We start from the raw sequence: 20,227 nt of genomic DNA on the forward strand, positions 1-20,227 counted from the left end.
ACCTGGAGTTGATCTCAAGAGTGGCTGAGTCTCTACGTTCCTCTGCTTCAAGCAAATAGCTATGAAACCCTTTGGCAAGTGTGTGTCTTATCCCCCTGCTAGTGCAGGGTCTACACAAAGGATGTCAATCTACTACTGCTATCCATTACTCCATTGTCTCAAGAGGAGAAGTCTGTGTGATGGATCCAACCCTTCTGAAGACCCAAACTGGGGTGTCAGTGTAGTTCCACATGATAGTATTTTAGTTTTTTCAGTTTGTTTAAAAAAAATAGGACATTACATAGAAAAAATCTACTTTAAAAGAATGTCGAAGTTGTAAAGTCAAATGCTCAAAAGTTAGGAAATGCCAGAATTATGGTTACCCATGCTACCTTAATTCATCCTGCTTGTGCATATCCATTATGATAAAGTCTTTAATTACATTGTCCTGTATTGCTTTTTCCACAGGACCCCATATATAGGTTTTTTGGATATAACATAGATGTACGGTGCGTTTGACTACATAGTATCTGGGCAGTGGGATATATGTCAAACCTAATGTTTCACATACTGTTTCTCGTTTTGTTTCTAGTGTTCAGTGAGTTGTGGAGAGGGCACCCAGACTCGAAATGCCATTTGCAGGAAGATGCTGAAAACTGGAGGTTCTGTCATTATCAATTCCTCAATGTGCCCACCTTTGCCTCTCTCTTCTTTAGTCAGGTCCTGTGCACCAGCAGCTTGCACAAGTGAGTACACAAGAAACTTGGGTGTGTTTGTGGGGAGAGGGCAGGAGCTCCACCACTAAGTATCTGGTACTACAGATTGCTAAATGCACTGCAAGGTGCTGGGAGCCCTCTGCTCCCAACTACCTCACTGGGAGTCAAAGGTGCTCAGCACCTTGAATGACTACTGGGGCCTGTATTTCCTTATTTGAGCCTTTCTCCCATGGTTTATAAGGAGAGCTGAGTGGCTGATGCTTTGCCAGTGTTGGCTGTGAACATAGCAACAAGACAGAGTAGGGAATGGGAGCTATAATGGTAATTATTAGAGGTGGGTCTGAGACAAACCCCCTGAACCAGAACCTCTTCCATTTGATGAGGAGTGATCCAGACTGAAACCCAGATCTAACTTTCACAGTTAGGGTTTAGAGGCATAATACCCTCTTGGCAGTTACAACGTCCTCTCTGCCAGGGGCCCATAGGGAGTAAGGGCCACCAATGAAGTGGACAGCACTGGCTGAGGAGGGTGTGTCCTGGTGGTTTGAGGACATGCTCATTTAGCACATCCCCTCAGCAACCTGTGCCAGCTGGGCTCCTATGGAACCTTACAGCAGAAATTAAACCTGCTTTCTTGGTGGAGACCCTTTGGGAAGACAGTAGGATCCTGTATGCAGGATGAAATAGTCAGCACTCCTGTATGCACTTGGATGAAGCGGGATAGTCTGGTGCAGGGAGATTTAAAAGCAAATCTGTCCCTAGATCTACAATGAGCTGAACGAGAATCCCAGATCCCAGACCTCATAAACTTCAGGTGTAGAGGGGAAGAGAAGCAGAAGCTTTGAAATCCAGAGCCAAACTCAGAACCAAATGTCCAGATTCAAGACGTCTCTGCTAATAATACACCTATGCTGCTTTATGCTGTGCTTCCCATGGAGCCATGTTTTTCCTTTGTCTGGCAGAGAGATCTGGAAGCTGGAGGGACCCACATAACTAATTAAGTCCAATATTATGCACCTTGGGGTTTTAAACCTACTCTAAACAGATTTGTTCTGTTTAGTATGAATCACTGAGGTCGTAACACTTTCACTCCTTCTCAATGCTATGAGATACAAAGTTGTGGTGCCTTGCAGGGCCTGAATGGTAAACATTTAACAAGAGGAACTCTCCTTCCCTGTTGTCCTTTCTCCGTGTTTATTAACCACATTCTTCATTTAAATATCACCCAATAGGGACTGTGTTTCCCCACCAAGTTCCCCTCTCAGTCCAATCCCTGGCACTACGGCTTCTACATTTAACCTCCGCAGAATGACATTTGTGTTGCTAAATTGCACCTTATTTCTTGCATTTTGATGGTGGTAGCTTGATGTTCAGCAGCTGTTAACCTATTATTCCCATAAAACGTAATAGGTGAAATTACTGCCAGTGCCAAAATAAGTGGCTTGTTTTGTTTAACAGTACCCCTATGCTAATATTATTAGTTACATTTCAGGGCACAACAGGCCAGCTCAAAAGCAAAGCCCCCATATTATGGCCCTGAAGAAAGTTTACATCCAGACAAAGAAGCAGAAGAAGCTACACTTTATTGTGGGTGGCTATGCCTACCTGCTGCCCAAAACCTCTGTTGTCCTCCGATGTCCGGTGAGAAGGTTCCGTAAATCAATGATCACCTGGGAGAAAGACAACAAGCGACTCCTCAGTTCAATTCACATTACCATTGCACCGTACGGGTACATGAAGATCCACCGTTTAAAGCCTTCAGATGCTGGGACGTACACCTGCACGGCAGGGCCAGCCCGGGAACATTTTGTGATTAAACTAATTGGAGGCAACAATAAGCTCATCAACCAACCAGCTGGGATTAGAGAGGAAGAGGGTACAAGGAAGTCCAGTTTGAATGAAGCCTTGCACACTCAGGAGAAGCATCAGAATGGGATTCTCTTCAATAGGAGCAAGGCCGAGAAACGAGGGCATCTGGCTGATCCTAGCAGCCAGTACGATGACATTGTCTCAAGACTTCTGGAGCAGAGAGGCTGGCCTGGGGAAAACCTGGAATCCTGGGAGGCTCAGGAGTCGACAGAGAGAAATGCCTCTTCAGAGGAGGAGCACAGTCAGGACTACAGCCTTCCGTTTACCATGGTCACGGAGCAGAAACGCTTGGATGATATCATAAGGAATTTGTCTCAGCAGCCTGAGGAACTTAAGGATGTCTACAGCAAGCAGCTTGTTGTGCAGCTGGCTGATGACATCTTCAGGAGCCATTTGGAAAATCAAGAATCTGTTTTCCAGGGGAGAATTCTTTCAGCTACAGCAGAGTTCTCTTTCCGCAACCCTATGTCTGGATTCACCAGTTCCTTGAGAACGTCGTCTGCCAAAGCACACCTGCCTACTTCAGTGGAGGTGGGGAATGGCTCACGCAGGCCCCATCGAAAGCCTGCAATCCTCAGAAAGATTTCTGCAGCTCAGCAGCTCTCAGCCTCTGAAGTTGTCACCCACTTGGGACAGACAGTCGTCTTAGCCAGCGGGACCCTAAGTGTGCTGCTTCACTGTGAGGCTGTTGGGAACCCAAAGCCCACCATTAGCTGGGCTAAAAATGGAGCAGAGGTGCAATACAGTGACAGGTAGGAGAAGTACTTTCAGTTCCCTTTCTTTTAGGGCCCGTCTACATTACTAATAGAACCATATTTAGCTTTAGTCTGGTTACATGACACAGATAAGGCCACGCTTATGCAGTGGCAAGCTGGACTTTAACTCTGTAGCTCGGTACCTGGATTCTGGAGCAGCTTGGTATTACAGACAGGAGTCTATGGGGCAGTTTCATTTAAATAAAAAAATATTTCAGTTAATTGTGAAAATGAGACAATCAGCACAGTGCTCTGTGTTATTTATTTTGATATTAAATTCACCACATGGGGAGGTGCAGGAAGCAATTTTGGGTAGTGGATTAAACACATTTGCTGGATGTTTCTGCTAAAATGATCAGCAATGAAATAGTAAAAATGAGATTCTGGGGTACAGTTTTCTGGCAACGAGTGAATTCTGTGGTTGCTGGTTAGGGTCCCATCTCCACTATGAATTGGAGTGATATTTATAACTGCACTTTAACCAGGTTCTCTGATGAGGCTATATTCCTAGAGTTTGTAACCATATCTAAAACTGTTTTAGAAGATGGCTGCAACATAGTTTGTATCCAAAATCACGGTTGCCCAGTTGTACTATAAGAGTGATTGGAAACAATACTCAGTCCATTGGTAGGGTAACTGTCTTGGTATTGAACATGGTTTCAGTTAACCTAGGAAACTTAGCAAAGCGTGGTCCATGCCGGAGAACCAAACTGAGCTGGCTACTACTGTGTTTGCAAATAGATGTCAGTCGTATTTATTCTTAATATGGCAGGATCATGCTTAACAGCTATTTTCAGGCATCATTGCTACAAGCACAATATGATGCTCCGTTGCATCAAAGTCTTCTGCTTTGACTAGGTGCATCATGACTGCCAGTATGCAGAATTCTACTCTTGAGTGTGGCTTGAGAACAACTGCAGGAAAAATACTGTCCATGGTCCTCCATGTTAATTTGCTAATGGCTGAAATGCTGCCAGGTCTGCTGAGTCCAGCCTTTATCCTTTATCCTCCAGTGACCTTCGTAGCACATATTTCTCTGATACATCTTGCATATACAGAACATACACAATTGCTGTTTGCGCTGCTTTGTGACAGACTGGTAGCCACAGATTGGGTTGAGCTGCGTTTCTAGCCATCATTAGCCCCTATAGAATTGATATGGGGACAATCATTTATTTTTCAGGGTGTTTTCACTAGACAGGAGTTCAAGTGAAGGGGCAGGTAAAGGAAATAGGGTTTGAAAAGGCCACATTTTTTGTTCAACCCTTAGACATTGGAAATGTTGCTAAAATAATGTTGCTGTATGAAAATGTCATATTTCATTGCATGAAGAATGCTGTATCCTATCTTCCGTTTTTGCTAAATGGAAAGAAATCTGCACACTCAGGAGTGCTGCCAGCTTTTCTGCCGCCCTAGGCGGCGGAAGGTCCTGCCCCGAAATGCTGCCCCCCACAGAGGCGGCGGAAGGTCCCGCCGCCAAAATATCACCACGGTCGCCGCCCCCCAAATTGTAGCACCCTAGGCAACCGCCTAGGTCGCCTAATGGGTTGCGCCAGCCCTGTGCACACTCCTATAAACCTTTAGACTGACCCCCTCAAGTACCCATTTGCAACAAATTTTTGGGAGCACTATGAAAGACTAATACTTACTTACCATTATTTACACACACACAAACACACAGCCACTTTATTTTCTAGTTATGTACTTAGCTATGTGTTGGTAACATGCTGTTATCCTGTATATACTCAGGATTTTATGGTTTACTCCAAGTAGCATACAAGAGGTGATGGTGTGCTTGGAGGCAGCTACATTAGCTGATGTAGTACAAGCCAGCCGTCCAAGAATATGCTGCCAGTTCCCTCTGCATAAGTTATAGGAGTGAGGTTAAACATCTAAGTCTGGTCACCAGGGTCAGCCTGGGAAATGAGAAGAAACTCAGGAGTCTAGTCTCAAGGCTAACATTAATTTCAAGCACTGTTGCTGTGGAACATCTAGTAAATTCTTGATTTATCAAAGGTGCAGTTTGTCCCTGGTTTAGATATACAGTTAGTTTGCTTGCTCCTTTCTCACTTTCATGGTTGAATCACTTCCAGACTCAATGGTTTCTATAATTTATTGGCACTTGCAGTGTCATTGCCCTTTCAACTGTGCTTTTTCTGATTCTTTTTCTTTTCTCTTTCTGGCAGATAGAGTGCTAAGTTTGACAAAAAATGAGAACTATTTTCTTGGTTATGAGAACAAGAATGTATCTCTTGTGGAAACCACATGCAGTCTTAATCAAGAGTTGGGCCTATGGTATACATTTGGTTGGACATAGTCCTGTGAAAATATCTTTTTGGCCCCCAAAAAGTTGCATGCACAGATTTCCATTGCCGGTGGTTACATCCTGTTGGAAATTTGCCATCGAGTGATTTCTTCTGTTTGAAACTACTGTGATTTTTGTGGCATGCTTTAAAAGGAATATAGGTTACATAAAGTCCACCTGTGGTTTATGTTGAATATTAGACTCATGAGAAAATTATATATTTATCCCACACCATATGAGAGACCATAATTTAGCAATAGATGGTTTACTGTTTTGTTGGTAAAGAACAAATAGCCTTTGATTTCTAAAATTTAATTTAAATAATATATATTTACTATATTTAGGGTTGCCAACTTTCCAATTTCTCAAAACTGGACACTACAAAACCAAGGCCCCCCACCTCCTTGTCCAAAGGCTGAACTCACCATAAAGAAAAGAGGGAGGTTGGAAGGGACTGCGTCTCTCCTTCTCCATCCAGCAGCAGCTCCGAGGCAAAGAGTTTGCAGGGAGTGATGGGAGCAGAAAGTGGGGGCGGGGGAGCTTCCTGCAGCTGGGAGAAGTTTCCGGAGATGGGGAGTAGCCCTTGCAGGGGAAGACGAAGTGTCCCTCCCCAGCCTGGCCAGGACTAGCACCTGGGATGCTTCCAGCTCTGCCCCTCCCTGGCTCTGGGCCCAGCACTCTTAGGTTAAGGGGGGCCATGGGCTGGATTGACCACAAAATTGTGGCAACCAGACTTTTGGTATCCAGTCAATACTTCTGACCAGAGACTGTATAGGTCCTCTGAAAACCGGACTTTCCAGTTAAAAACTGGACACCTGGCAATGGTCTATATTATGCTTTTCAATTTTTTTCCATTCTACTTGACTAAAATAGCATCAAATGATATGCTATCATTCTGGATAGGCTGGCAACAGACTACTTCTACACATGCTCAAACATATTATCAGAACTGCTCGTAGGGGCGTGCAGTTATTTGGTGGCCCATGGTACCATTTGACAGCTGTACTTCAGACAGCCAGGCAGGCAGTGCTCATTTTGTCATCCTGCACCCCCCACCACCACCCGATCTTCCCTCCAGACTGGGGTGGGAGAAGTTCTAAATGCCAGTGCCCTGATTTTCTGGTGTGCTGAGGACCAATAACTTTGAACCTAGTGGTAGCTGAGCGACCACAGCACATTTGAAAATCAGGCCACAGATGAGTTGTGAAGTGCTTCAAAGCAGCATTCCTTTCTTGGCTAAATAGCCACTTGCTAGCTGCCAATCACCTGTGTAAATCAGAACAAAAGTGATGTTTTCCATTAGGAGTGACAAGGCAGCCTGCATGTAGCCAGTAGGTATGCCTGAGTTTCTTCAGTCTGTCCTCTTCATGCTCTGCTGACCACACAAGGGAGAGGAAATTAATTTGCCAGCCAACCTCCCAGGCAGAAGGGAAGGAGAAAAAGAATGTGGATACTGCTTCCTGTATCAGCATTGAAGAGAGAGGCTCTCGACCGTGGTAATTTGGTTTGTCTGTGTATTTAGATTGTATGCTCCTGTGTCAGGGGCTGAGTCTTTTCCTGTGTCCTGCACAGCACCAAGCACACTGTTGGCACTTAACACTCATGAATAATGGTAAAAACAACTAGGAGTCCTTGTGGCACCTTAGAGACTAACAAATTTATTTGGGCATAAGCTTTTGTGAGCTAGAACCCACTTCATCGGATGCATAAAGTGAAAAATACAGGAGCTGGTATAAATACATGAAAGGATGGGGGTTGCTTTACCAAGTGTGAGGTCAGTCTAACGAGATATAAATCAATTAACAGCAGGATACCAAGGGAGGAAAAATAACTTTTGAAGTGGTAAGAGAGTGGCCCATTACAGACAATTGACAAGAAGGTGTGAGTAACAGTAAGGAGAAATTAGTATTGGGGAAATTAAGTTTAGGTTTTGTAATGACCCAACCACTCCCAGTCTTTATTCAGGCCTAATCTGATGGTATCCAATTTTCAAATTAATTCCAGTTCTGCAGCTTCACGTTGGAGTCTGTTTTTGAAGTTTTTTGTTGTTGAAGAATTGCCACTTTTAGGTCTGTTGTTGAGTGACCAGAGAGACTGAAGTTCTCGTACTGGTTTTTGAATGTTGTGATTCCTGATGTCAGATTTGTATCCATTTATTCTTTTGCACAGAGACTTTCTGGTTTGGCCAATGTACATGTCAGAGGGGCATTGCTGGTATATATCACGTTGGTAGATGTGCAAATGAACAAACCCCGGATGGTGTGGCTGATGTGGTTAGGACCTATGATGGTGTCCCTTGAATAGATGTATGGACAGAGTTGGCACCGGGGTTTGTAACAGGGTTTGGTTCCTGGGTTGGTGTTTTTGTTGTGTGGTGTGTAGTTGCTGGTGAGTATTTACTTCAGGTTCGGGGGCTGTCTGTAGGCGAGGACTGGCCTGTCTCCCAAGGTCTGTGAGAGTGAGGAATCGTCCTTCAGGATAGGATGTAGATCCTTGATGATGCGCTGGAGAGGTTTTAGTTGGGGGCTGTAGGTGACGGCTAGTGGCGTTCTGTTACTTTCTTTCTTGGTCCTGTCTTGTAGTAGGTGACTTCTCGGTACCCTTCTGGCTCTGTCAGTCTGTTTCTTCACTTCACCAGGTGGGTATTGTAGTTTTAAGAACGCTTGATAGAGATTCTGTAGGTGTTTGTCTCTGTCTGAGGGATTGGAACAAATGCGGTTGTATCTTAGAGTTTGACTGTAGACAATGGATCATGTGATGTGGTCTGGATGAAAGCTGGAGGCATGTAGGTAAGTGTAGCGGTCAGTAGGTTTCCAGCATAGGGCAGTGTTTATGTGATCATCACTTATTAGCACTGTAGTGTCTAGGAAGTGGACCTCTTGTGTGGACAGGTCCAGGCTGAGGTTGATGGTAGGGTGGAAATCGTTGAAATCTTGGTGGAATTCCTCAAGGGCCTCCTTCCCGTGGGTCCAGCTGATGATGATGTCATCAGTGTAGCACAAGTAGAGTAGGGGCGTAAGGGGACGAGAGCTGAGGAAGCGTTGTTCTAAGTCAGCCATAAAAATGTTGGCATACTGAGGGGCCATGCGGGTACCCATAGCAGTCCTGCTGACTTGAAGGTATAAATTGTCCCCAAATCTGAAATAGTTGTGGGTGAGGACAAAGTTCAGCCACCAGGTTTGCCGTGATGGTATCGGGGATGCTATTCCTGATGGCTTGTAGTCCATCTTTGTGTGGAATGTTGGTGTAGAAGGCTTCTACATCCATACTGGCTAGGATGGTGTTTTCTGGAAGATCACCAAAGGATTGTAGTTTTCTCAGGAAGTCAGTGGTGTCTCAAAGATAACTGGGAGTGCTGGTAGCGTAGGGCCTGAGGCAAATAATCCTGCTGTCAGGATGCCAATCCCTGAGATGATGGGGCATCCAGGATTCCCAGGTTTATGAATTTTAGGTAGCAGGTAGAATACCCCTGGTCGGGGGTCTAGGGGTGTGTCAGTGTAGATTTGTTCCTGTGTTTCTTTAGGGAGTTTCTTGAGCAGATGATGTAGTTTCTTTTGGTAATCCTCAGTGGGGTCAGAGGGTAATAGCCTGTATGATATGGGCTCAATTTGAACCAATGACCTTCCAATGGAAGACTTTATAACCCATTACATAGCCCAACAAGCCACCTAGTCAACCCAAAAGCATACATGATTACTAATATATACTTCTACTTCTATCTGTATACTGGACAGGCCAACAAAATAAGAGCAGTGTTGTTGTTTTTTATTTGCTCATGCAAACTAAACATACATCGTAAAAAGTTTCAGTGGCTGGACAAATATGTTTGATGGCACTTGCAGGAATTCTGATCCTTGACTTTACATTGTCAATTTTTACACTATAGTATTAAAAGAAGTGTTACCCAGGCTGACATCATCATGTGTTCCGTCTAGCTTCATCCACTATTCAGTTTCAGAGGGGGAAAGTGCAAATTCCAGCACCTGGGCCTTCTATATATTATGAAAAGTTAATATAGGCAAAGAAGGTATTCAGATTAGCTATCTTAGAAATCAAATCTGAGGAATACAGATCTTTGTAAGAGATTATGAATTGCTCAATTGCTCTAGCTTCAGTAACTTTATAAAAAGTGTCTTGTGTTCCAACTATTCTGTAATTTCCAATGGTAGGAACCCTTTGAATACGGGAACCTGAGAATAAGGAGTTTCTATATTAGGCATTTGTTAGATGCCATCTGGACTACAGAATTAGTCAATATGGCTCAAAATATATTTTCTTGGAGATGATGCATTGTAGGTCAACCAAGATCAGACAGATTAAAATGTGAAGGGAGCTGGGTTATTTTCATAGGGAAAAACAGTTTTTGAAATGATATAGGTTATAAAAAGGATTGTTACATCTGGTAGGTATTTTTTCACAACAGATAAGACACTCAAAACCTAACAATAAAAACAGGAGACTAGGAGTAAATAGGAATCTCAGGGCAGAATGGTTTCATGCAAAGGATAATAATGTGGAAGAAGTGTTCAAGGAAAGCAATTGAAGCAAAAAGTGTTAATGAATTCAAGAGAAACTTAGATTTATTTCTGGAGGAGGGGATTGAGAGACATGCTGAAAAAGCCAGAAGGTTAAATGAAGCAGATTTTTTTTTTAAAGGCGAGTGTGTTGAACTCAGTTGGTCTTTTCCTGTTCCTAAAAGGACTTGAGCTGGATCATCAGCTACATTGATGTCAATGGAGCCAATTTACAACAGCTGAGGATCTAGCCCCTTATGTTTTTGTCTTCACCCCAAAACAGAATGGAAACACCCAGAGTTAATCAACTGTTGTGCCAGCACTATAGTAGCATTAAAACCAGAACCATCTAAATTAAAGAAATGTATTCCTACCCTGATGGTGATGTGGACTTTTTAGAAAAGATTCCTATCTGTTTTAAAAAAAGTGTGTTGCTTTAACCCTAGGGATCAATCAGTCTGTCTGTTTATAGAAAGCCCTGAGTCTATATTTGTGGGGGGAGTGGGTGTGTAACATACAAATTTTTAGCCCAGGATGGCTCATCAAGAGTCAGCTAAAATGCTTAAACCAGTTAAATCAGCCATGATTAAATATGATGGATACAAGGATACCCGTTATTCATCACCATCAAGTGTTTTTCATTTTGACATCAACACAATGCTTAGTACTAATGTGTTTGCTTTGCTGTTTTCTGGATTCTTTGATATATCCCCGAAAGCAAAGTTAAGCCATTTCTTTGTTGTTGTTTGGAAGGATGCTACTGGGGAAAAAATTGCAAAGTCTTGTGGGTTTAAAGTCCTTTTTATGTGCAGATTGAACCAATAGACCTCTAACTACCAAATTTTTGCATGCACAGCTGTTTGCATATGTAAATATTGCTGGCACGATCTCACCGGCTTGCTGAAAATTTGCCCCTTAAATTCACAGGTTTTTAAGAGATAAAACGATCTTTAAATCCGAAGGAGGGGCTTCTATCAACTATTTTCTTTTGCTACACAAGCATGTCAGCAATTTAAATATGAATAACATTTTTGGCTTGTAAATGACTCTGCATTTCACTAAGCACTTGCAAGACATGGTTGGCACAAGCTGAATCTTTATTATTGTGATTATTATTTTAAAAATGGGTTTTAAAGGAAATCAGACTCCTCTCAGATCTTAATAGAATTCAATGGGTGGCCTGAATCTGGTTTGTTTTAGAGAGCTACCACCCATGGTGTTGAGCAGGATCAAATATCCCTAGCCTTGTGGTCCATGAGACAGCAGTTTTCATTCAAGAAAGAAAACTCTCATCAGCTCAGGGTTAGTGGATCAGACTTTGATTGCATGACTTGGATGGGCTTTTTCCTTCCACCTCTCTTCCCACTCCCACTCCCACCCTTGTCTTAGTTAATCTCCATCCTGGCTAAGAGTTTTATGCAGAACAGCTGCTGAAAGTTTCTGGTGAATAAAGCAAATTTGTCATTAGGTTTTGTCATTAGTTAAATGTACGACTGAATGGAAGTAGGTTCTATATTCCTACCTTAACAGGAAATACATAATGCTGCAGTTGAGGACATTTGATACACATGCTGGTTGAACTCTCAGGGCCCATTTTGATCTCACTTACACAGCATAAATCAGGAGTCAGTGGAGTTACACTGATGTAAAACTAGTTTAGAGGTATAGAACCAAGCTTTAGTGCTCTCAGTTCATACAAAGTTCCACAGTGTACGTCAGGGTGACCTGGAGTCTGTTTCCACCTCTGCCACTGCCTTACTATCTGGCCTGGGTCAACTCACTTCACCTCTCTGTGCTCAGTGTTGTCAACTCTCACAATTTTTAATCACAGGTCTCTCAATGTTCAGTGTTTTCCTTAAAGCCCCAATGTTGAGGGCCCTTTGATTATGAGGGAATCTGTTTTCTGTTCTTTTTTTCTAAAGCAGGTTCTATTCCCCACTATTTCAGAGAAAAGCTTGACAATGTGACTTCAAAAAGACAAAGAAAATAAAGAGAACCCCAAATGTATTATTTTTAAAACCTCCTGATTTACAAGCTAAACTTATGAGTTAGGACCTCCAGAATCATAACTTTTGAAGACGTGGCATTGGCAATAGTGATGCCTCCATTTCCACTTCCACCCTCTATTTATCTTGTCTCTTTAGAATGTAAGCGCTTCGAGACAGGGACTGTCTCTGGCTATGATTTTGTACAGTGCCTAGCACAATAGGGTTTCAGTTTCACTTGAGGCATCCAGACGCCACCAAAAAACAAACACTAACTAATTATAGAGGTTCATTCCATTTTAAAAGATACTACCCATTTAAGAGAGAGTCCCGAAACTTAAAATGGTGAATATTGCTGGAATCCGGAATCACTCTAAAAACTGTATTAGTATTTTAAAGTGCAATTACGGTAGCAGTTTAGCAGTGCCTCAAGCCTCTCAGTTGTCCCCAATCGATATCATTTTTGTGAGATAGTTTGTAAGAAGCAAAATTTGATGATAAAATTTGAATGAATAAAAATATGTACCACCTTATTGTGCAGTGTTGTTAAAAGGTGGGGTAAATAATTTGTAGAAAATCTGGTAATTATTTTAAAATGTGACCTGTAATAAAGACTGGAAAATATAAAAGGTTTAGAAAGCCTTTGTAGTTATTACCAGTATAGGCCATGCACTGGAGTCCTGCTCTTTGTGTGAATTGATTTACTTAAGTAATGGTAACGTTGAAGATTTCCGTGTAAGAGAGTTTAAACAAATTGTATTTTACATTCCAGTTGTGAAGGTACCTTTTTCTTTAAAATCAATTGAATCATTCTCAACGTTTCAGTTATTTATGGTATAGGGCGTGATCCTGATCCCTCTTAAATCAGTGGAGAATCAGACCCATAATTTGCTGCTGATTGGTCTTCAGGAATCACCAGATTCATTGTCCAATACAGGCAAATGAAAGAGAGCTTTCATACTGAAACCAGTCCAAAAAGTGCACCTAGCTGTTCTCACATGCTACACCCACCCCACACTTCAAGGCATGTCTAACTAATCTAGCTAGCTAGCTCCTGTTTAGCTAAGGTACTTACCTGGCCTCCAATATCATAGTATCTGAGTACCAAACAACCTTTAATGTATTTATCCTCACTATTCCCCGAGACATAAGGTAGTGCTATTATCCCCTTTTTACAGGTGGGTAACTGAGGCACAGAGAAGCTAAGTGGCTTGCCCACGATCACACTGGAAGTCTGTGACAGAGTGGAGACCCCACTTTTCCAAGTCCTAGCCTTTGGACCATTCTGCCTCTTCCATCAGCAACCTATTGCAGCAGGGTTGAGAATGAAATTAACCTGCATGTAATCACAGTCGCCACATAAGATGTTTAACCCCTGATTTTCATAACTTTATTTCTTTATTTAAAGAAAATCTGCAGGCCCAAAATGTGAGGAAACTGTGTAATTTACTTGTCATTCTGTGTCTCTTTAAACATAACTCTTAAATCCTTGCGAAAGTATTTTCACACAGACTTGCTGAGACCTTCGCTTCTGTATTTCTCTGTTGCTCCAGGATACTCCTTCAGCCAGATGACTCTTTGCAGATTCTAGCACCAGTGGAGGCTGATGTGGGTTTCTACACCTGCAATGCAACTAATGCTTTGGGATCTGACTCTGTCTCCATTGCGGTCACTTTAGCAGGTAACGGAAAAGTTATATCAGTTATACAGAACTCTTTCTGCTACTGGTATGTTATTATCAAGTACAGATGGGTACGTGCATTCAGATATTATGTAACTAAAACACAAATTGCAAAATCCTAAAAACAATAATAAAACTCTCCAAAGCTCACCAAAATAATCCCCAAACTCTCCCTCAACCCCCACCTAACATTTTATCCCTCCCTTCCAGAAAAACCCTGGAAAGACAAATAGGCTTTGCAGCATGGTCTGAAGATCAGCAGGTTCCAGCTATAGCAAACTGAGACTGGAAAACAGTTCTAGAAGTTCCCGCACCCAGAGCACTCTGCCGCTAGCTCCTCTTCCCCATGTGCATAATTAAACTTGGGAGTGGCAGCCTGAGCAGCTTGGACAATCTCAACTACCCTGGGAACACCAGAGGAGACAGGCAGTCTCTGTGGTGCTTAGGCCCTAAAACATTTCCTCCTTCCAAATCTTGTGTGACTAAAAACATGGAACCTCTTAAGCCGAATGTCAAAATGGACAACATAAGTTATTCCCTCTCGTGTCTGTATGGAAATAACGTCAATCCACTTTGTTCCACTGGAAATTGCTCTGTTAGCTGGGGTGCCCCAGTGAATGAGCTAGATTTGAGGGAAGATGTATGTTGAGGCCAGACAGATAATATCCAGGATTTTGGACAGCCGCAGGCCACGTCCCAGGCTCAAGCTTCAAATTATGTAGAGAGCTTTCATTTATAAAATATGTGCATTTTCAGTGACTATTTCAAATCGTCAGTGATTTTCTCACCACCCTTGTACAGCATGCATCCTGTGAGACTCTAGTTACTATTGGCTCCATCCTGTAGTCACTGAGCACTTTAGTCCCAATCCAGCTAAGCACATAAACCATGACTTTAAACCTTGTTGAACGGTCTTGTTGAAGTCAAGGGGAATGTTCAAGTAGATAAAGTTAAGCAAGTGCTTAAGTGCTTCGCTGGGTTGGGACCAGAGTGCTCAGCACTTTTCAGAAGCAAGCCCTATGTCCTTTCTAACCTGTTCTCACCAAAGCATGACTGACATTCTTCCACCCACTGAGAAATAAAGATTCATAAAGGATTAACTTTCTGCTTCATATGTATCCAGTAATGGTTCAGTTCCACACCAGACTAAATATTCTTTGTTCATTTAGGCATCAAAACTAATAAAAACCTCCCTGGGGAAAAACATGGGAATTGTAAGATTGTGCTTGTCTCCGCAGAGGGTTCCAGCAGGTTCAGAGCCACAGCAGGAGGACGAGGAGAATGCCAAAGCAGCAAGAGGGTGAATGGGGAATGGATGCAAAGGGTGGGGAGTAGGAAGGTGGGACAGTCAAAGCTCAGGGGTTATAACAAGACAAAGAGGTCAAGGGGAAGTGGAATGTGTTTTTTAATGGGAGAGAGGGGGGCTGAAGAAAACATATTAGTAAAACTACCACTAAGTAGTTTGAAATTCCATATCTAACAGTATAGCTCACTCGTGTTTCACTGCTGCAGCTCCCCAGTATGTGTCTATGTAAGTAATAATATTCAGCGGTGGGTGTGCTGACTAGAGAGGCAGAGGTGCATCATTGGACTTGTGAGTGAGTGTTTTAACACAGAACACAGGCTGACTCTAGAGCAAGGGAGCACTAGGAGAGACATGGCCTGTGCTGAAAACAGCTCTTTTATTTCATTAATAAGATTGGTTGAAAAGACACCCCACCTACCCCATGGAGTAGAAGCAGCTGGAGCCCTTGCAGGGACAAGGGAAGAGCTAAATCAAACCTAAAATAATATTTTAATTAAACATTTAAAGTTAGCAAAAACAAAGGGCCTGATTTTACTCTCATCTACTCCTATGTAAATCTGGAGTTATGCCACTGTAAAACTGGTGCAAGGCCCTAAATTTTGTATTGATACTATATTATAAAATATTAGACAAAGTTCATGCTTAGTGTAATTCTAGAGTTACATCAGAGATGAATGTAACATGCAATTTTAAAATGGCATCTTTAGGAAGTTGCATAGTGGTAAAGAGGCTTTACAGTCCTAATAGTCCTGATGGGTGAATTCCTTGTGGGATAATTAGGAAGCCTCTACGGTCAAATCAGTTTTCATCCCAGGCAATTTATGGAGACAAATGGATCTCAAGCTATAGTAGTGTCCACACAGACTCTGACATGCAGGCGGGATTTTACAGACCCAGCAGCTCTTTTGAGGTAATGAATTATCCAAGACTTCAGTCAACTTTCTGAGGTGAATTATCAATTGCAGACTTCCTGGACGTGATCTTGGTGGCCCCTGAGCTCCTCCTGTAAGGTGCTGTGCATCTACATCTTCCGCCAGCACTTTGCAAGATGATCCCCAGTTGTACGGATGAGATAATGGGCAGTTTTTGAAACAACGCAACAAAACTTTTTGGCACAAAAGAAGTATTTTCCCAAATGCATTGGAGGCCAGAGAGCTTCTTCAGAGGAACTGGGAAATGTGGGGAAAGCTTATCTCATTAAAAATGAAGGACTTGGCCTCACTGATGAATTTAGCATGTGCAGAGACACTGAAAATGTGCTTCCATTTTTGGAGTGGTTTGCTACTTTTTATTGGTTGAACAGTTGACAGATTTTTAATCTAATGAAGAGATCATGAAACCCCCACTGGGAAAATAAAAGCTGAGTTGCTATTTGAGGTCTCTTTACTTCTTTTATGATTTAGTAGTTACATTAAAACATCAGAACTTTGTGAGCATTTCATCAGTGAAGCGAAACATTTGTTGCTGGATATTCCATTCACATGATAGACACAGTAGGTTGATGGATAGATGGATTGATACACTAGCAACTCCATATAAAAAGTGCTTTTAACAGTCCTGGAAATACTCTAAATCCACATGGCAGTTTATGGATTTTAATTGGGGCAATTGAAACTGTTTGAGCAAAATCATCCATCCAACCAAAACAAGCTGAACTCTTTCTCCCTTTCCCCCCGCCTTTCTTACCTCCACTCAGGCTTTTTAGGCCAGTTTCCTCCTCTGCTGCCATTGCAGATTTACAGCCAGATTAAATCATAAGTAATATAGGCACAAGCCTAAGGCCCTGGCCCCTGAAGTTGCATGATGTTGTCACAATCTAAGCTTTCATTTATAAAAACATTTCCAGCCCTTATGGTGGTGAAGATGAGTTGGAAAATGTAAGTCAGGTATAACTGAGGCAATGTCATCTGCCTGAGCATGCAGACAGCCCAAAAAATAGCTCTGAGAGGTTTGAAATTTCCATTTTAATGGGTCGTTAACTTTGAACCCCACAGCTCGGTCCCTTACTGCCATCACCCAAGAGGGATGGATTTTGCTGTTATCATCCTGTCATGGATCTACAGCAGTGTCAACAGGGACCACACAGACACTCCCTCCCCTCATCTGTTTGGTTGGGGGACACTCCCTCCACTAAGATGTACCCAAGCCTCCTGAAAACAGAGAGAGGAGGCCCAGTCCGTGTAACATGTAGCAGTAGTGGGCCCCCATCAGACGGCCGTTGTATGGGTGGCCACTGCAATCCCCAAAGGAGTGGGCCAAAATACAGGGCCAAGGCTCCACATGCTGCTGTGTCTAGAGCCCCAGATTGCCTAAACCTGGCACTGACCCATACACCACACCAACCCCAAGTCCCATTTAATGCAGAGACATATGCTGCTGCTTCCCTGCACTCATGTCACTGTCATACAGCTCTCACGCCGCTACTCTCAAACACACCTATGGCCCCATGCACACATCAATACACACACTTCCCCTGCTGCCCCCCCACCCTCACGGTCATGCTGTTGTACCAACCATCACACACACCGCACTCACCTCCAGCACCGGCTGCTCCCAGGCCACTCTTACAGTCACACTGCTAGCTGCCATTGCATCTTAGTCCCCGCTGGGCCCAGCTTTCTACGTGCTGGGCTTGCTGCATAGGCTGCCCTTCTCTCTCTTCTGCCAGCTGCCCTGTTTGCATTTAGGGTGCCACCATGTCATACGTTACAAAAATGTCCCAGAGCAACATAATGCACAACGCCATAGTTAAGCAGAAGGGCAGCAGTCAAGGGCTAGAACCTTTGACTGTGAGTTTTTGGCACATTTACCTCACTCCCATGCAGAACTACTGATGTCTCGCTTCTGTTATTATCGATTATTTTGTGCACCTAAAATGGAGTTTATGGAAAATATGACTGATGTTAAAGAAATGGATCACATGTTGTTCTAAGCCTCCTGCACTGCTAAAGAGCCCGTATCCACGCTTTGGGGGCTTTGTCCTATGTTTGGTCCTTGGCAAGTGGTCCTGTCTGCCTTGCAATATCAGGTGAACAACTTGCTGCAGCTCCAGTTGCATTGCTGTTTATTGGTTCAGCTGGTTCTCAGATGTGCTGGCATGACTTTAATGCTATTCATTCACTGCTTTAAGGGATTTTTTTTCAAAGCAACATCAACTATGAAATTGAGCAACTCCTGCATAATATAGTAAAGGCCAAGAGCAGGTTGCCTGCATCACTCATACTCCAGCATCACATGCTGGCAGGCAGCTGTCCTACATCAGCCATTTGTATTTCTATACCAAGCATATTGTTCACAGTCTTCCCTTTGTGACTACCATGTACTTTGCTTTGTGAACCATGGTGTCTCTTATGTACAGGAAAACCACTGATCAAGGCATCGAGAGCTACGCTGATCAACACAGAGTCCTCCGCTGTGACGGTTGACATTGGAAGCACAGTGAAAACAATCCAAGGTGCAAATGTTACCATTAGCTGCCAAGTTGCAGGTGAGAGACAGCTCGGTCCTTATAGCTAGCAAGTACCAAGTGTGTTTTTAGCTATAGATTTCCTCTGAAGTTCCTTGGCATGTCTGTGTCTGTGCACAGGTGCCATTGTTTCAGATTTTTGGGTATCAGGCAAAAATTTTCTTTGCTTTCATACTATGGGAGCATTGGAGTTGTCATCCCCTGTCAGATCAGTGGTCCATTTACCCTGGTATTCTGTCTCCAATAGTGGTCAATAACAACTACTTCAGATGAAAGTGTAAAATCCCTGTAATGGAGAATTGGTGGGCATCCTGGAACTATTCAATATTTTCATTAATGACTTGGATAATGGAGTGGAGAGTATGCTTATAAAATGTGCAGGTGACACTATGCTGGGAAGGGTTGCTAGCACTTTGGGGGATATTATTAGAATCCAAAGTGATCTTAACAAATTGTAGAACTGCTCTGAAATCAACAAGATGAAATTTAATAAAGACAAGTTCAAATTATTACACTTGGGCAGGAAAAATCAAATGCACAACTACAAAATGGGATTAACTGGCTAGGCAATAGTACTGCTGAAAAGGATCTGGGGTTATGGAGGATCACAAATTGAATTAGTCAACAACTTGATGTAGTTGCGAAAAAGACTAATATCATTCTTGGGTGTATTAACAGGAGTGTCATATGTAAGATATGGAAGGTAGTTGTCCTGCTATTTTTGGAAGTGGTGAGACCTCCGACTGGAGTACAGTGTCCAGTTCTGGGTGGAACACTTTAAGTCCAGAGTAGATCAACAAAAATGATAAAAGGCTTAGAAAATCTGACCAATGAGGAAAAGTTGAAAAAACTGGGTATATTTAGTCTTGAGAAAAGAAGACCGGGGGAACTTGATAAGTTATTCAAATATTTTAAGGATTGTTATAAAGAGGATGGTGATCAATTGTTCTCCATGTCCACTGAAGGTAGGAGAAGTAGTAATAGGTTTAATCTGCAGCAAGGGAGTTTTAAGTAAGATATTAGGTAAAGCTGTCTAACTATAAGGATAGCTGATCACTGAAATAGACTTCCAAGGGAGAGGTGGAATCCCCATCTCTGGAGGTTTTTAAGAACAGTTTAGACAAACACCTGTCAGGGATGGTCTAGATTTACAGGAGGCTGGAACAGATGTTCTCCTGAGATCTTTTCCAGCCCTGCATTTCTGTGATTCTATGCCAATTTGGGAATTTTACTCTTACCCCCAGGCAGGTAGTGGCTGGCTTCTATCCTGAAGCATGAGAGCTGAGATTCCTTACACATTTTTTATTCTACCGTGTGTATCAGTGACCTCTTCTATTTTTTTTCCCCCATTTACATATACCATATACAAATGCATGGGTTCCCTGTTGAATTGGTCATTGATTTGAATTATATACTGCAGTTATTCTTGTATATAAAATATTATATACAAGTGTATAATTCAAATCAATGACCAATTCAACAGGGAACCCATGCATTTGTATATGGTATATGTAAATGGGGGAAAAAAAATAGAAGAGGTCACTGATACACACGGTAGAATAAAAAATGTGTAAGGAATCTCAGCTCTCATGCTTCAGGATAGAAGCCAGCCACTACCTGCCTGGGGGTAAGAGTAAAATTCCCAAATTGG

The 20,227-nt window shown here is 42.6% G+C and overlaps 1 protein-coding gene across 3 annotated transcripts in view; it reads left to right on the top strand.

Moving 5' to 3' along the window:
- Positions 1–20,227, top strand: part of ADAMTSL1 (ADAMTS like 1) — a 697,981-nt gene that overhangs the window by 624,845 nt on the left and 52,909 nt on the right. For all 3 annotated transcript variants that reach the window (XM_054032714.1, XM_054032715.1, XM_054032716.1), the window contains 4 exons: positions 572–725; positions 2,188–3,316; positions 13,677–13,804; positions 18,469–18,597. In XM_054032714.1, coding sequence (XP_053888689.1) covers positions 572–725; positions 2,188–3,316; positions 13,677–13,804; positions 18,469–18,597 — 1,540 coding nt within the window. The remainder of the gene's footprint in view (positions 1–571; positions 726–2,187; positions 3,317–13,676; positions 13,805–18,468; positions 18,598–20,227) is intronic.

The sequence above is a fragment of the Malaclemys terrapin genome, chromosome 6, assembly GCF_027887155.1.
Source record: "Malaclemys terrapin pileata isolate rMalTer1 chromosome 6, rMalTer1.hap1, whole genome shotgun sequence".
Lineage (NCBI taxonomy): Eukaryota > Metazoa > Chordata > Testudines > Emydidae > Malaclemys > Malaclemys terrapin.